General features: G+C 40.1%; 2 protein-coding genes and 1 long non-coding RNA gene across 3 annotated transcripts in view; 2 read left to right on the forward strand and 1 right to left on the reverse strand.

Moving 5' to 3' along the window:
• The first annotated feature begins 1,574 nt into the window (after window positions 1-1,574).
• LOC147753573 (uncharacterized) lies at window positions 1,575-5,943 on the forward strand. The gene is made up of 2 exons (XR_015310755.1): window positions 1,575-1,671; window positions 4,745-5,943. It is a non-coding gene; the product is annotated as an uncharacterized LOC147753573 (long non-coding RNA).
• LOC111259848 (uncharacterized) lies at window positions 3,519-5,750 on the reverse strand. Its single transcript, XM_022832140.2, has 4 exons — window positions 5,431-5,750; window positions 4,917-5,187; window positions 3,910-4,288; window positions 3,519-3,614 (listed from the first exon to the last, which is right to left on the reverse strand). Exons 1-3 carry the CDS (start codon window positions 5,748-5,750, stop codon window positions 4,127-4,129), a joined length of 753 nt encoding a protein of 250 aa, XP_022687875.2. The 3' UTR covers window positions 3,519-3,614; window positions 3,910-4,126.
• A 1,272-nt stretch (window positions 5,944-7,215) lies between the features above and the next one.
• Window positions 7,216-16,582, forward strand: part of LOC111259850 (transmembrane protein 256 homolog) — a 55,879-nt gene continuing 46,512 nt past the window's right edge. The window contains exons 1-3 of the mRNA XM_022832141.2: window positions 7,216-7,335; window positions 7,643-7,919; window positions 9,362-10,089. Coding sequence (XP_022687876.1) covers window positions 9,990-10,089 — 100 coding nt within the window. The 5' untranslated portion in view covers window positions 7,216-7,335; window positions 7,643-7,919; window positions 9,362-9,989. The remainder of the gene's footprint in view (window positions 7,336-7,642; window positions 7,920-9,361; window positions 10,090-16,582) is intronic.

Below are 16,582 nucleotides of genomic sequence, written 5' to 3' on the forward strand. Positions count from 1 at the left end.
TATCAAGATTTAACTTTCAAGGCAGAAAGGCATTCGAAAGTAATTTTTAGTGACAACGATTGCTAAAAAATAACCATGTGCATCCTCCCCGACACCTACCGCTGGAGATAGTTGCCTAATGTTGACACCAGGTGGCTTTAACAAGATTGCGATGGCTTCACCTTAGCGCGTCGTAGAAGGTCAAGCTGAAAGATCGGTCCTGAGGGGCCTGAGAAATATGAATAAATGGAGCCAACGCTTTTAGCCAGTCGTGATTTTATAGAAATAGTAAATACCAACGAACGCAAGACGTAAATTACGTTAAAAGTTAGTTCTGGACACAAATTAAGCCATAGCCTACTTTTTCTTAGATGATGCTACCGGTTTATTTTGCATATTGGCTCCGTTAAAGCTTGCTCTATTTTACCAGGGAGTATGCTGTTGTGTATGAAATGAAATGATTTTATCCAACGCACTTTTCAATATCATACGTCTTATCAAATCACAAGTCATGTGATATAAGTTGGTCCGGAAAAACACAGGAGATAAGGTGTCCGAACTTGTCAACCTTGGCGCCGCTGGGTCTGGTCGATAAGCTTCTAGATGGGATCTAGCTGCTATATAATGGCTTTCGTCTCACAATAAAATGTGCGAAATACTACTTAATCAACTAGAAATAGAACGTTCTATGCAACGATAGTTACAGTGCAAAAGATTAATATTTAGCCTAGCTAAAAGAGACCTTCATTGCACATTGGGGCGCTGTATTGCATTAGGTCATAGAAACCCCTTTTCAGGACAAGCGTTTCGCCCTCCAGTAACTTCGAGCCGATGGTTTGTGAACTTATAATTTCAGAGACAAAACGATTGGAATTATAAGCGACATCTTCGCGGACATACTTTATCATGAAAAATGAATTCATTCATACATCTTAAAGGACGTAGCCGTTTTCGTTACAAAAAACGACACGCCTATCTCTAGAGATAAGTTCGCCTTATCTGTTTATTTTATTAATCACTTGTTTTTTGTTTCGTTTATAATTTACCTTAAAAAAAATTTAAAATTATTTCAGTTTATGTAGGAGCTAGGGAGTTCGTGATCTGCACGACCTGATGCGTTCCTACTGACCTTTCGAGTCTTAGTTGTTTACTCGAACATTTAATCAATTTACTTCAGTACGAAATACTCACCAGTATATTTTTGCTCCATGTGGTTTTTCAAATCTAGTTTCGTAGCTGGTTTTTGACTGTTGTTCAAGTTAAAGAATATGACCATTAGAGAGGAGTGAACAATATATATTTACACGATATAGTTTTCATCCAAATTAAACCTAACTCTCTCTGGGCCTTTTTGTTCGCGCGTGAATGTGGCTTAGCCGGCTAACACACAGTGCCATAATGTCATTAATTTGAAAAGGCATAAACAGACACTGGAAAAAAAGAAAATTGGAAAGCAAAATATCTAAGAAGACTACTGGTAACAAAATTAAAATAGGAAACTCTCGAAGGAATTGGAAAAAGCTACTAGTTTCCTTGGATAACTCACGACCTTTTTAGAGAAATCAGTGCTCTTTATTTAGGTATAATAACGAAATTGAATTAACATGCAAATGTGTAGCGAACAGATTACTCACTAAGTGGTGTTATGTTTAAAACGGACAAGAGGCCTTGACAGGATAAATAACATCTCCTGTAAGTAAAACAGACGTCCGTACGTGGATCCTCAAGTGAACTTAAGTTTTATTATAGCACAACATATGCCTCTGTAAATGATAGCTAATAGAGTAATTAGATTAAGTAGTTATCATTAGATCTTAGGAACTATAAATCTCACATAGAGGATGTCCATCACAAGACCACATGTTTGTATTTTGCGGGGTATGCCTTTCTTGCCTATATGCATCTCTTTCTAGTGTTGATAGAAAGGTAGCACGATTAATAAGCGCTAAGATTTACGCACGCAAGAAATACGCCAAACATAACAGTCTGTTCCTGTTACTAATGGAGAAGTGCATCCCGTCTGCACGACAATAAACAACACAGACGACAGATGCTGACCCATATCTATATATACCAACAACTATATACTAAAATATTACACCATAGGGAAGGCACGGTCAGGTAGGTCCTTGATCAGCGTATACTATCGCTACATAAACCAAAGTACTGATAAAATTAGGGCGCCAACCGTTTTCTTCTTTTCATTATTGCGGAAACATTCGTCGAACTGTTACCCATTCCTCTGAAGAGAGGTAGGCAATAGCTGTACGAGACTACTGGGCGGTGTATCGCTTTTTTAGTCTTAAATACAGGCTGGCTCAGTTTAACCCGAGCTTTCGGTTTTGAGCAGACACCCTCGGTGCAATAGCAATAAGACAAATGGAAAGGGCACAAACGACAACACGGTGGCATCTGAAGATCTTCGCGGGCATTAGCTTTGTTTGACCCGCCCAACATTTGGGTAAAAACCCCAGCGTAAATTTGGTTGGAGTGAAATTGATTATTTCACTGGTACGTGCGCAAATATAGATTACGTGCGTTCCATCTGTTGTCCAAACCTATTCGCGACTATTCAATCATCTGACAACCTTCGTAGCTCCTTAGGCCTAAGCGACGCTATTATCGTTGATATGAAATACGCTTATATCTAGTTTCGTTATATATGCACAACCTTGAGCTGGTACCACTACCGTATTCCTTTCTCGAAGCCATCAGAGATGCACGAAATTTTACGCTAGCTAGCTAGCTAGCTAGCGAAAACCTTTGCCTCTGCCGTACTGTGCACTGGCAAATTGTCTTCATTTTTATCGGGATTGAATTGGATCTAAAAATCGTTTACCTTTAACTTGGAATACCCTTAAATAAGTACTCCGTACGCTATCCTACACTGTCAAATCTATAGAAACGGATCCCGTGTGCTACACAGCTCTATACGTAACCCGAATGCATCGAATAAACTAAGCAACCGAACAGGAAAGATCTGGTTAGCCTTCTCCACAACAATATTAGATAAATTACAGATAGTAAAGGTCGTTAAGGCAGCTTTGCAAGAACTTTAGAAATAGTCATTTACCATCTTCTCCGGACCGCGCATTGACGGATTATCACCTTATCCGGTCGTCGGCAAATTAAATAGATGACAGTACATTTTGCGCTGGTTCGATGAGTTCCTATACATCAGACCTAAACACTTTTGACAAGACGGAATATATGTAGAGATGGAAGGGGGTCGTAGAAACTAGAGAATAATAAGCAAACTGCTACAATTTATTTACAATGCAGCGCTTTTTTCAAAAAAAAAGAACAAATCCTGTCTTCGATGGCTAGCAACGATAAAACCTGAAATCGACGATACGGGTACTACGCAAAACTTCGATGCTGTACACCTACTCTCCTTAGGTTACAATGTAAACGTTTTCAAGCATAAGAGAACGTTCTCGTAAGTGCAAAGACATACCCCTTTACGAGTGCATTCTGTGTGCCGAGCTCATGGTTCACAAAGTAAAACAGTTTTTATTACATAATAAAGGTGATCTTAATTCCAAAAGTGCTGATTTTAACCAGTCGTACATTTCTGGCAAGTTAAAAAGAGCCTGCAGAAATCACCCGTTGACCTTCTTCGCATGACTCAGGCGCTGAAATTTGAAAACGCTAACTCACTAGACAACAATCTAATTCACAAAACATCACAATAACCTTCCTATAAAAAATCTACATTTTTTTTTATCAGATTCTACTAATTTATCTTAAAGTTTGACAACCGCTGCGACGACTATAGAAAGATTGCTACAGTTTGTGTTCGAAAAGCTACTTTTTTACAACTGGAATTAATTTGAATAGATCTATTTCGATTTGAACGTCAGACATTGCATCAGCGCGACGCATTAAGTAGAACCAAGTGTGAAAAATTCACAATGAAATTGAACTCACCCTTCGAAGCCATGAAAAAAAACCCGCCATCTTGTTCCCGAAGTTTTTTCTTTTTTTCGATTTGCAAGCTCCCGCCGGCGCCAAAGCTTGAATAACCGTTAGTCCGTTATCAACATACTTACATATCGTTTTACCTACACGAAGACAAACGTGTTTATAGGACGGTGTGTATCGACTGTTGCAATTGAACCTTAGCGAAGTGGGCTTTAAGCAGTATTTAGAAGGCACTGACATATTTTATGGTCGGGTCTCTGTGCGGCAACGGCTTACCTCGCGCGCCCTTCTGAGGCAGAAACTTCGGCACGACATTTCGGCTGGACTTGGTACCTGAGCCACGCAAATGTGGCTTCATCAGCCACGTTCGGCATTCTCGGTTCGCCTATACAATAAGACATGATGATAACGTTACTGCAAAACAATGCTCTTTTGTTCCCGCAGACATCTATTACTCTAACCATACGTATCCGAAATTACGTATTACTTCAAGAAGCAAAAGCATATTAATATTTCTTGCCCAATCAGTCGGCTAGGAGGGGATCAGCCACGGATTCATTCGGTCTCTCATGTAGCGGCTAGCCGTTTCCTTTGCTCCATTTGCCACACACAAACGTTTAGTTTTCTTGGCTTTTAGTATTCCGCCAGCAAACGATCAGTCAGCAGAGCTTTCGCTGACATCGGCATATAGCAACAGATTTATTACCGTTTGTCAACAGCTGTAAGTTTCTCTAGTATGTTCTATTACAAGCAAGTATTTATGTGCGATATTAGGTAGCCACACTCAGTTCCCTGATTAGTACTATTATTATTATAAAATTTAACCATTTATTTGTTTTAGGTAACAGACGAGAAGTACAAGACAAGCGTGGCGTGATATAAAAATCAGCTTTCTTGTTGTAGCCATGAATGGTAACCTATACGCTAGGCTACCGATAACATGCCAAACAGGTAATAATGACCACTGGCTTATATGACAAGTAAGAACCCAATACAGTGATGTTCCATGTAACCTCTTTACGCGCTGTCGACGACAATCTTCTTTCAGGCGGCGTATACCTGTGAGTACCTCTGTTCCTTTTAACCATGTCCTGCGCGATTCTTTGTAGCGTTCGTCGCTCGCTAACAGAAGGCAAATCAAAGAAGTGGTTACAGTCGCTCTGGCATACAGAGATACTCGTTTCCACATTGGACGAGTCGCAAAACTTCACCAAAGGTTTCCGTCTTGAAGTACCGTTAGAGGCACCCAAGTTTTTCTTGTGCTTGCTTACTCCCGTCCTTTCTCTAAAATCGAAAACCCAGAGATATGATGAACTCGGAACTACCAATGGACAGCAAAACGATTCGGGCATTCTCTAGCACGGGCTGAGTAAAACGCATCTAAAAAACAGAGAAGCCAACTGCTCTATATAAAGTAGCACAACATCAATATTCAATCGTTTGTTTAAAATTGGCCACATAGTTACATTGTACGACGGCCTGTTTTTATGAGCGGTTTGTTCACGCGCTGCTATATCATAGTCCTACCTGAGTATGGAATGCTTTCGACTGTCGAACGCTATTACATCCGTTGCGGCTTCTGTGGAAGATGTCTCTGTCAGAAAGTGAACAGAGCTTTCGGGACGATTCAGGCGTCCACGTAAACTCAGTTCGGTTGAAGTTGTTACTGTTAGACAAGATGATGAGCAGCTAATCGAGCTCAGTCTATCTGGGCTTTCCCTCAACCTCGCTTGCCCATACTCGCCAAAGAAAAAATTTTTACAGGTACTGGCTACAGAGCGCACTGGCAAAATGCTAAGTAGACCTGACAGCCAACCGGTATCTCTTTGATTTGACTTGCTCGACATCGTTTACGCCAGTCTGTTACTGCAAAAAATCGCCAACACCTAATAAGGAAGAAAGTAAAGACAAATAACAGGTCGACTCTTGAGCTCCTCGGATCATCTCTCGGAAAATTTGGAAATCAAAAATGTAATATCGTATTAAGCCAGAGAACTATTGAGATTATTTTACCAATAATTTCGTTGTTTTATTGAAACGCAGTCTCTGTGTGTTGTATTCACTCAATTCGTCGTTCCTATTGCTAAAAGCCGTAAACAATGAGGTAGACGGCGGTTGTGCGCAGTTACCATGGTCGCGTGTTTCTGTACCTTGATTTTCTTATGCAGCAGCAGCAGCATAGTTTAGATTAATAATGCGAGTATCCATGAGTATGAGGCCATCGCTGACTACTATGATATACTGATACCATGCCTTTTCACTGATGTATCAAAAAAAAAGCTAGACAAGTCCAGGAAGACGCACAGCCCGGATAGGAAACCACCGGTGGAAAAAAACTTGTAACCGAAGGCCTCATTTCGGGGCTGACACTCCGCAATGTGAGGCTGCTTTTTGCGAATTCCGCCAAGAAACTGAAATAAGCCTAATTATACCGTAAACTTTTTACTGAATGACCCCCATGGTAATACCACACACTTCAAGTGCGGGTTAATATAATATACAGAAAGAGAAAGGTTATAGAGCAGCCATAAATTAAACATTAACAAAACTTAATTTTGAGAAATCAGCTTCTCTAAGGGTGAGCTCTGTGTGGATATTCAAATGTGGAATAGCAAAATTCGTAACGCTCGAAGTGAACCCTTAACCTTGACAAAAAATGATGCTTGAGAAATAATTTAGTATTTTAACGCCTTTCTGATTATGCCGTTGGAGTAGGTTTTTTTTTAAATGCCCGAATACAATGATCTAACGTCCTACAATCATATTACTTGTATTTACGAGGCAGCAGCGTCTCTTACAGGATTCAACAACAGCAGATTCTTCGCTAACACTGATTTTTTATTTTATAATCATTATGTTTATTTAGCAAAGCTGACTTAGTTTACAGCCCTATTTTTTGGACTTACTTGCAGCAACATGGCTGGAGAACACTGGTTTCGATTAACCTCTGCGGTTTCGATAAAGCAGGAACAAGTCCTTTAACTATAGATAACAAGTAAAATTAGCCTGTGATATTTGTGATTCTCACAATTTGTATGCACTTTTCCTACATATAGAATTATCAATATCAAATGATTTTATTTTAGTTATCTTGGAATTTTGTTTAGGCTACTGAGTTGACAGTATAGAAGTTCGTTGCTGAGGTGATGAACCCAAGCTCTCGTCAACACTTTGGAATCTTTGGAGCGTTTTTTGTTTTGTTTCAGAGTGGACTGAAGTTAAATAGCGTACTAGTTTAATTAAGAAGCAGAAAAATAGCAAACATACAAATTTTAGGCTATTATTGATTCGAGTTCCGCCAAGCGACAGCTGTGCAACGTATTTGCATTTTTTTGCATTATGAAGACCATGGAAAGCCTTTTGACCGGGCCCCTCGGCAGCTAGCAGATCGCCGTCTAAGTCTGCAGCTCTCCGGAACGACTTTTTATACAAGTAAGTCAGTCCCAATATAATATTAGACATTTTTCCCATAGAGAAATCATTCTTTTCCGTAAACGATAGCATTTCAATGTTTTGTAACCTCTACATGTCGTCTGTTGCACACAACTAGTCACCTATTACGTTAAAGGTCTAACTTTCCCTAACTTTTTTAACGTATTTGATGCGGCACCTCATTTTCGTATTGGATATGAATATACGTGTTCTTCTTATGAAGACACTCACCCGTTTATTTAGTTACGCGCGTCAACTTTTCAGCAAGCCATATTTATTAACCACTTCCGTTGATAATGTATCGTAGATTAAAGATGCGTGTATCCATAAATTTGTGGGCGCGTGCCGAACACTGTGGATACATTGAATGAATGCAGCAAGGATTGTGTCATATTTGACAGCTCCGTTGAAGTTTCAGCACGGACTCCGCTGAAACTTCGCCCGTATGAAATCTGCCTTCATTATCACCAGGATGGTAATAACAGCATTGATCGTATTAAAAGTGTCAGGCGATGATTGCCGTGGTGACCGACTCGGTTTACGTCAGTGTGACAGTACGACCACGGGAATATCTTCGCAGAAAGGTCTCGGGCTAATGAATTTAACTAATGTCCTATGTATGTACAACAGGTTGATGCAGATATTATATTTGATAAACAGATTTGACAGGTTTCTTTAAATATGTCCATTATTCAAATGTTTTTTTTTTTCCGTAAACTTTATGATTTTTTATTTAGGTGTGAAACCGTATCAACCTAAAAGAGGCATTTTAATGGCCTCGATTGAAAGAAGCCTCTATTATGTGAAAAATAAAAAAAATCTCCTTAAAAAATCCAATATTCCTTATTGATGAGCATCGTTTTTTTATAATAATTGAGCACACATATATGCTAATACTATTACCAGTATTTAGCCAATATCGAACGATTATGACTCGGCAGCGCATCACAAGACGCTTTTTTTTTAAGTGTATATAGACAATTGTATACCAAGACGCCTGATTTATACAAATAGTTAGCCGGTGATAATGGCTTTGAAGTCGGGTTCAAAGAAATTGCATGAGAACAAAAGAGCAACGAAGCGATCAAGTCGAACAAAGGTAGTTCTGATAACCAATATAATAGATAGGAATTCATGGAAATAGATGTTAGGTTTTCAAAGAACCTTAGGTTAATTTTGTAAAATATCGTGGACAAAGATGGTAAAATGTTTTACAAATACGTCAACTGTTGAAAATTTTAAAGGATGCTAAAATACAGAACAATGATGTTCACTTACTTTCCGAACAAAATAAATCAGACCCTTCTCCTATAGGGTAAGGCAGAGTTCGTAAAAGAAAAGAATTCAGTTTCAAAAGTAATCTCCGATGTTCGACTCTTTAGAACCTATTTTCGTGTCCACTAATTTCGTGTTCCATTAACAAAGTAAGACGTGTGCTTTTTGCAGATGTACTTACCCTTAAAAACACAAAGTCACTTTAAGAAATATAAAGATTTCAATGGAACATGATAATGTAAAAACTATCGAGCCTTTATTATTTCACTACCGAGCTAAAAGTATTTTACATTGTCGTATGTATATATATTTTTTTTATATTGTATAGTTTATTATATTGATCATAAATTCCGATGCGACCCTATGCAAAATCCGAAAATGAGTTGCTTGCTTTCGTTTCAAAAGTTCCCATAAATATTACACTATAATCTAATTAAAAATCTTTAGAAAGGCATTCTTTTGTAGGTTAGATCTTGACTTATTCTATTTTTCTCACACGGTTCGTTCATTATTTAATAAATTCACCCTTCAGTAGCTTATATTTATTGAGCATATTCTAGTTTCAGCCCTCAACAATAATCAATAAGTGTGCAAAAAATGCACAGGTAACTTTTGTCGACTATTATTTCGTGTTTTGCGTCCGGTATCGCTGTTCAGCATTTCATCGTACCCGCAAAGTTACCCACTAAGCTATTCTATTACTGCCTAGGTTTAAATTTGCCGCCTTTTTTAATCTCCTCTTTCCTTAAAGCGCTGACCGCATGCGGCCTCCTTTCCCGTCGAGTCGCGCCCCCTCGCGACGACCAGGAGAAGCTTCAGGTTGTTTGCACACAAAACGCGAAGTAGCTGCTCAATCAATCGTGATCAAGCGGTACTAACAGCATCTCCTTAGCTAATCTACAGTGTTGACCGTCAATAAGTTCTGAATTGTTGTTCGGCCGGGTTGCGACTTGCAGTTATGTAATGACTTGCGAGATCGAATTGAGCGCAACGTTACAGTTTTAGAGGGTACAAAAACATCATTTGATTAATTAGTTCCGAAGCGGGAAGACGTGCGCGTTTCGTTATCCCCTTGTGTCGAAGTGTGCTCGGGGCTTAATACGTTTGGTATGGTGACGCATTTATAATATAGTGAAAAATTGTGCCATCGAAGCGGTGTCTTTATTGGAGTGCTCTTCTGTGATTAATAGTTGTTTTCGCCACATAGGTGTCCTCGCCGATTTGAAGCATAAATCAGCATTGGCTGGACGTATGAGTGCTCGAGACTGTTTAAAGAATTTAATCACTGATTTTTGAGACTTTCCAGAGATTCTTTTTATTATAGTTGTAAAGGTCTGCGCACCAGCGAGTGTCGATTATCCGCTTTGCACACACTGTAGATGGGTCTGCAGAAGGCCTACGAAATCGCGATGGTTAACGGAGATTACGAGAAATTTAAGGAGTCACAGTCCACGACTCCCACCACCATTGTGAAGCTCGGTAAGTGTCCCAATCGGCATAGCTCTATGCATGTGTAGCAGAAAAAAAGAAGAAACTAAACCTAATTGAGCTTATTAACTGGGTTTCGACAAACAACGTTTAAAAAATATCAATCCCAGAAACATGTGTGAACTTTATCCACTTATTCAAAGCCATTCTCTTTTTTCCATCTAACAACAAGCAACAAGAGATCTCAACAGCCCAATTTTTCTCCTATTAGCCGAACAGCGGCATACTCAGTGTGAAGTGTCATTTAGAAATAAAAGAACTGTGTAACTCTACCGCTGCGGTCGCCCATCTTTATTCTTCATGCAGGTTTGTATGTATGAAGACCAGGGAAGATTGCAAATACCAATTATTGCTTTTTTGCTTCAATCACATTCTCAGGCACTGTCGTTTTTCTAAGTCAGTCTCGGAGGGAAGTCACTCATCAAATGCAACTTGGCCGTTGGTCACGCGCAAGGGGAGAGCGCGAACAAAGTTTGTTTTGCGTTTCTTGTCTTGAGCGGAATCAGCCATAAACCACGTCAGGCGACAGCTACCAACTCTGTAGCTTCTGGCGACACTTTAAGTTATGGGTCGTAGCTGTTAAATATTGTCACTAAGTGTAGTAATATATATGGTAGTGTTATCTAAGTATCTATTTAGTGTATCGATTTGATGGCGCGATCTGAAACTTCAGCTCCTTTTTCCTCCTCTCCTGTTGTCGTCGTCGTCCCCACCGTTTTACTACAGGTACGGTGTTCGGGTGCCTTTATATACACGATACCCTGCACCCGTTATTTGTTAAGCACCATTGCACGTACCTAGTGCGCCGTAATTCGGTGAAGTTCGGTTTCGGTGGTAGACGCGTTGACAAGTCGGCAAACCGACAGACACAAAGGAAGCAACTACAAGTCACCTCCCTTGACTCAAACGGGAGTCAAGATGGACGTAATTCCACGTACACAGACCGGTTCAGATTGGTGGTAACAGATGTTAGCGCTGTGCGAGCGTGGAAAGCCACACGCCTCTCTTGATGCATTATGCCGCTCGAAAGTGCTTAAATTGCTATAATGATCTTATTAAGTAGCATACCCTGATGCAACGAGGGAACTGCGGCCGATGTTGTATAACATTTAGTATTTATAAAAGCCTTCGTCTTCTTCGACTTTGGAAGGGTTTAGGCATATTTGTTGTTATCGTTAGGAAACGCCTGACCCGATCCAGGTCCGCCACGGAGCTTATGTTGCATTAGTTTAAGGTGTAGTGATAGTACCAATATGAGTTATTGGTACTGTCAGCTTAAACTACCAGTAGCTGATTCTTGCACGAGCGCCAGGTTTTAAAGGAACATAAAGAAATGATACTAGACTACAACTTGGAACATCAGCCTCGATCGATTTCATGACACTTCCATCAAATAGCTCACTAAGCCTTGAACACAGGAACTAATTAAAGCTATAAGCGTATAATTAATTGACATAATTTAAGCTATAATTTTTTTAAATTCAAGATACATTCTGTGAGACATATCATCCAACCTGTAACAGAGTAAAGTACATAGAGCCGGCAGCCTGATCAGGATTGAGGATACTGCTGTTACATTACTGAAACCACAGGATGGTTCGAACATGTACTACCGAGACGTAAACAATGTATTAGGTTTCTACAAAACTTCCGACGAATATAGTTTTTGCTTAGAAGCAAAAACGTCTTCAGATTCAGGAAGCAAGATGAGAAACACGGCACAATTGCATTAGAAGATAGGTTTTAATTTGCAAGGGGACAATTCTGTAGAGCTATTAATGGGAAATATTTGAAGTGATTTTAGTTGCAAAACGTCTATGGCTAATACAAGTAGATACAATGATAATATTGTTGATCTGCACGCATTTCTATTGCCTCTTCCAATGAGTGTCTCATACAAAAGATAAGATCTTTACGAGGCTGTTTGTTGATCGCCAGATAAATCAGTGACGCAGCTTGCAATTTTATATCCACTATTCGCAACGTGGAAATTGACAATTCTGTATCTTGCATCACATCGTTCTGCTTAGCGGTGAAGTTATGTGGACTTAGGACCAGACTGATGTGTTGCTATCCGACACTTAAGTGTATTGTACTTTTAAACTATCGCTGCCAAATCTAGTATAGGGGCGTTAGGTCATAATAGTAATAAGATTTCGTCACATGACGAACGATGAAGAGTGATCGAGTCAGTGCCTGGCCTTCTGCAGTGCACTCCTTTGACTACGTTCAAATCTTATCGATTCCAATATAGTGCATCGTGTTTTATCCCTTTGACGTATATTCATCTGTCCTACTGCTTACCGCTTGCAGAACTGCAAGAAAATCGGCGCCGATCACGCCATTAAATTGTGTACTGATGGATCAGCCCTAAATTATCTAAACAACAATAAAATGATCGGTTCTATAAGAGAAAAAGAGCAGCCTTCGTTGAAATCGTTGGCATCCCTCCGCTGGTCTAGTTCTCTCGCTTTGTCTCGCACTATCTCTGCGAATATTGCTAAAGGGTGATTACGCGGATCCACCAGAGAAACGAAGATACTGCAAAGAATAACCATGTGATTTGATTATCTACTTATTATCATATCATTTTGTGTGCTGTCAATGCATTGTCGTACGCTAGGATATGATAGAAGACCGGCCGGTACTTCATGCAGATATACACAGAGTGAAACAACAGGACAGTGTCAAAAAATGCTTCGTTTGACAGTTTGAAAAAGTGCGATATAAGAGACCCAATTTCTCATGCCGTCAATTTTCAGAGAATTTTTCATAACTTGTCAAGATGACTGTTTTCAGAGACTGTCTGGAACTTTTAATCTCGCAGAGTCGCACATAAACATGTGGCATAGTAGCTGCATTGAAAATCGAGATAGTAAGCAATGCTAAAGATCAATGTAGGTGATTGAATGACAAAGTCACTCTTCTGAACAGCCCTTGTACATAATTCTTTCTGCTTCGAAATAGCCCACACAGTTTAGTCAACCAGTAGAAGTAGTATGACGAAAGTAGAGTCTTCCATTTTGTCTAGAATCTGGAAGAGGCCATCGCTTGGCGACACAATTGATCGCTGGATGGAGCCAGCTATTCTGACCGTGCTCATGATCGAATGGCTCAGTTTAATCTGGTTAATGTCCACTACGTTCTCAGCTTTGCAACCTGCTTATCTTGTTTTCGTTTGGAAGCATCGCTGTTATTTCTTATCCGCCGTTGTTTTATGTCCATAGACACCGGCCAGCACCGTCGATGACAACCGTACTTAACCCTCTCGCGTCTGTAGCATCAACAGCTGCATCAACGGTTTTACAACGGAGTCTTTGCGAAGATTCCTTAGCCAGCCAGCTAGTCGGTTCCATTCCAGTATCTCGATTAACGTGATCATCTTTTAGCTGCTTACAATTGCCAACCCATGGGTACGCGCGTGGTCCTGGCCAGTCACCATTCTCTATGAAGCAGGCGTATGCCTCAGTTTCCTCCGGACCTAGTCATAGGCAAAGAGAAATTTGACTCCAAAAAGAAAGTGACAACTTATAACGAACGGAGTGTGTTTGGTCCAACAGGGTGACGGCAAGCAACCCGGCGACGATCACCATTCTGCTAAATCATCAGTAACTTAGGTGTAAAGGAGGTAGCGTGGGGAGGAAAGAAGGGACTGGAATAGGCAGCAAAAGGTGAGGCCTGCGAGAGGAAACTGCAAACTTCTTGCAGCGCCTGCCGTTGAACTAAATTTACTGTGGCTAATTCCAACAATTTCGACATTGCTTTGTTTTCTCGGCCAGTTGTGTTGTTTTCTCGACGAAGATGGAAGGAAAAATACAAAGGGACATCAGTCTTGTTATGATCGAGATACAAGATAAATGACGATTTCAATAAATAAAGATTTTAGGAGACGGCCGAAACCAAACGGATCACCTCGTTAACGTTGTTTGCCCGTTACGTATGGAAGTACGTTGCCCTGTAACGTTCAGTTTTTTTGGCCACCACTATTGCATATCGGCCTTGGCGCAGCATCAATAGATTCCTACGGTGCCAGTTGTTGTACCCGAGTATTCTGAGCTTGCAATGCATGTGTTACGAATTTTCAGTCATATCATGTATGATATAGTTGATACGCCACAGTTACTGTGTTCTCCGTGTGTGTGTGTATGTGTGTGTGTACGAACGTATTCTGGTTTTTGTAAAATCATCAACGTACTATTCGATGATATATTGAAGTTATTTGACGGCGGAGAATGATCCGATCGATATTACGCTGACGATGATACATGATGAAATTATTGACGGGAGCGTAGAGAAGATATTACTGGCCAACGGAACCATCGTCCAGTGTATAATCCCACAACCTAATAAAAAAGTATTTTCGATATTATTTGTCACCTTTGAACTAGAATTATAACTGTTGTACCGAGCTTATGCTTTGCTCTACGCAGAGAAGCGTCATGGATATAAGAGGGCAACCAAACATGCGCCTGATCCTAAAATAAAATGGTGTTCTTGTCGATGATACTGTGATTTTTAGCTATCGAGCAAAAGAATAAAAAAACTATTATGATTTCAAGAAGGTTGTGAGCTATAGAAGAACGGGAAAGGAATGCATTATCCGTTTAGGGATACTTGAAGGGAAATTAACTTGGCTCTAGGGACATACGACCTGTCCTGCATATTTGTTCGTGACTGAAATGGTCTCTGAGTTTTTCAGGCTTTCGATTAGGCTATACTTAAAAGCTTCGCTACTTTCATTACTCTTTATCATTCAATATACGGGTATAGGAGTAGGTTTCAGTGTAAGCTATTTTTTTTTTATTATTAGTGAAATAATCTACTCAGAAGGTAAACGAAGCAATTATTATGTCCTCTATGCCTTTAAGGGATGATTTCCTTGTTTGTTGTTAGCTGCAGATGAATCTTAGAAATCGATGTATCGCACAGTGTTTTCGATTCGTCCTCTTGTTTGTTAAGTCATTATAATCTTCGCTGTCCATGATCATCATTTGCTATACCATTGTTGCCTTCTATTGCAGTCGAATTACCGAAGCGCTTACACACACAACATCCACAGTAACAAATGTATATGGTATGCAATTTTTATCGACATATGTGTAAGATAATAAAAAATGCGTTTAATAAACTAGTACTATTTATGTAATTGTGCTGCTGTTGTCCACCCTTTGCTCCGCCGCTTCTATTACTGTGCGATGCTAATCAAAGCATTGATTTCTCAGCTCGACCTGCTACTCACTAGAGTAGCAGATCGAGCTGAGAGTAGCAGGTTCGATTTTTTTGCAACCATTTCCTCCTAACCCTGCTTATTAATTCCGGCGTAATTTTTTACACAGTACAGACACATGCGTATTTGTTTCTCTGCCCCACACTCCTCCAAAGGTAAAGGTGTTTCTCTTAATGGAGAAGCATCCTACGAGTCGTCGGCGCTATCAGCGGCAGCTACCGACATTGGCAACAACAACAAGAGTAGAAGCGACATCGCCGACAGTTAAAAGTTGCATGATTACAACCAGCTGACGTGTGGTCAACTCCAGATAAACTCTAGATCGACGCCGCCGCGTACAAAAAAAAGTGGCTGATGGCAAGGCAAGCCACCAAACATGTGTCAATGTTTGTGACGGTAATACAGTTTCAGTTTGTTGCTATTGTGGCAACGATAATGATGATGATAACTATCGCTGCTGCCGGTGTTGAACCACCGTCACGTCTTTCTCATCGATGACCGTTCGATTCTCCGTGTCGCCAGTCTCCTTTCTTTTTTATTGGAACTCAACTTCAAGGTTTCGAGTTGGTGGGGACATCGGATATAGATACAGGTGATTGCCGCGTGTACATTGCACTGAGTGATGATGATCCTTTGCGATCTTCGATAACGAACGAGGGGGAAGGAGATACATTACGAAGCCCGTCCGATTTGATTACATTTGGTCGGTGTGTAGGGGAGAAAGAGAGAGAAAAGGAAAAAAGGGGAAGCACAATATAGATCCATGAAAAAGATAATCCATATTGCGGTTTTATCTAAGTTGGCCGCTTTTACTGTTAGAGCTGTTGCATCAGCATTTCCAGCGCTGCTAGCGACCACTGACAGAAAGTGATGGAGAGAGAGAGACAGGGGAAGGGGATCGCTTGTTAGATAAATTTTAGTCTATTGTTGAAATGACAAACGCTGTTGATTAAAAGAAAAGGGTTTCAATGTAGGTGTGATTGTTTGAGCGGACTTGTAGCACGATTCAAGGTGATGAAAAGCAAAGCTTGACGATACGAATATTTAACGGAGAGAAAATACACGAAGTCAAAAAATGTAATTATAACCAATATTTCTCTCTTAAATGATTTTAACCTAAGTGTCCATTGTAAGGTGTTCGTACCCGAATCATGTGGTATTTTTGGACGATCTATTCAGTATATTAATTCTCGCAGTCCATATTGTTTGTAGTAGACGGATGTGATTTTCGTAGAGCGTTTTCTTTTTTATGCCTAG

Source organism: Varroa jacobsoni, unplaced genomic scaffold (genome assembly GCF_002532875.2).
Source record: "Varroa jacobsoni isolate VJ856 unplaced genomic scaffold, vjacob_1.0 scaffold_374, whole genome shotgun sequence".
Taxonomy (NCBI): domain Eukaryota; kingdom Metazoa; phylum Arthropoda; class Arachnida; order Mesostigmata; family Varroidae; genus Varroa; species Varroa jacobsoni.

What these genes read in the sequence shown, in the direction of transcription:
- LOC111259848 (XM_022832140.2), bottom strand. Translation starts at nt 5,750, where the DNA reads ATGTCGAGCAAGTCAAATCAAAGAGATACCGGTTGGCTGTCAGGTCTA. An exon ending in CGAAAGCATTCCATACTCAG is followed by an intron (nt 5,188 to 5,430) that starts GTAGGACTATGA and finishes TTTCGATTTTAG; the next exon opens with AGAAAGGACGGGAGTAAGCA. An exon ending in CGTCGACAGCGCGTAAAGAG is followed by an intron (nt 4,289 to 4,916) that starts GTTACATGGAAC and finishes CTTATTGTATAG; the next exon opens with GCGAACCGAGAATGCCGAAC.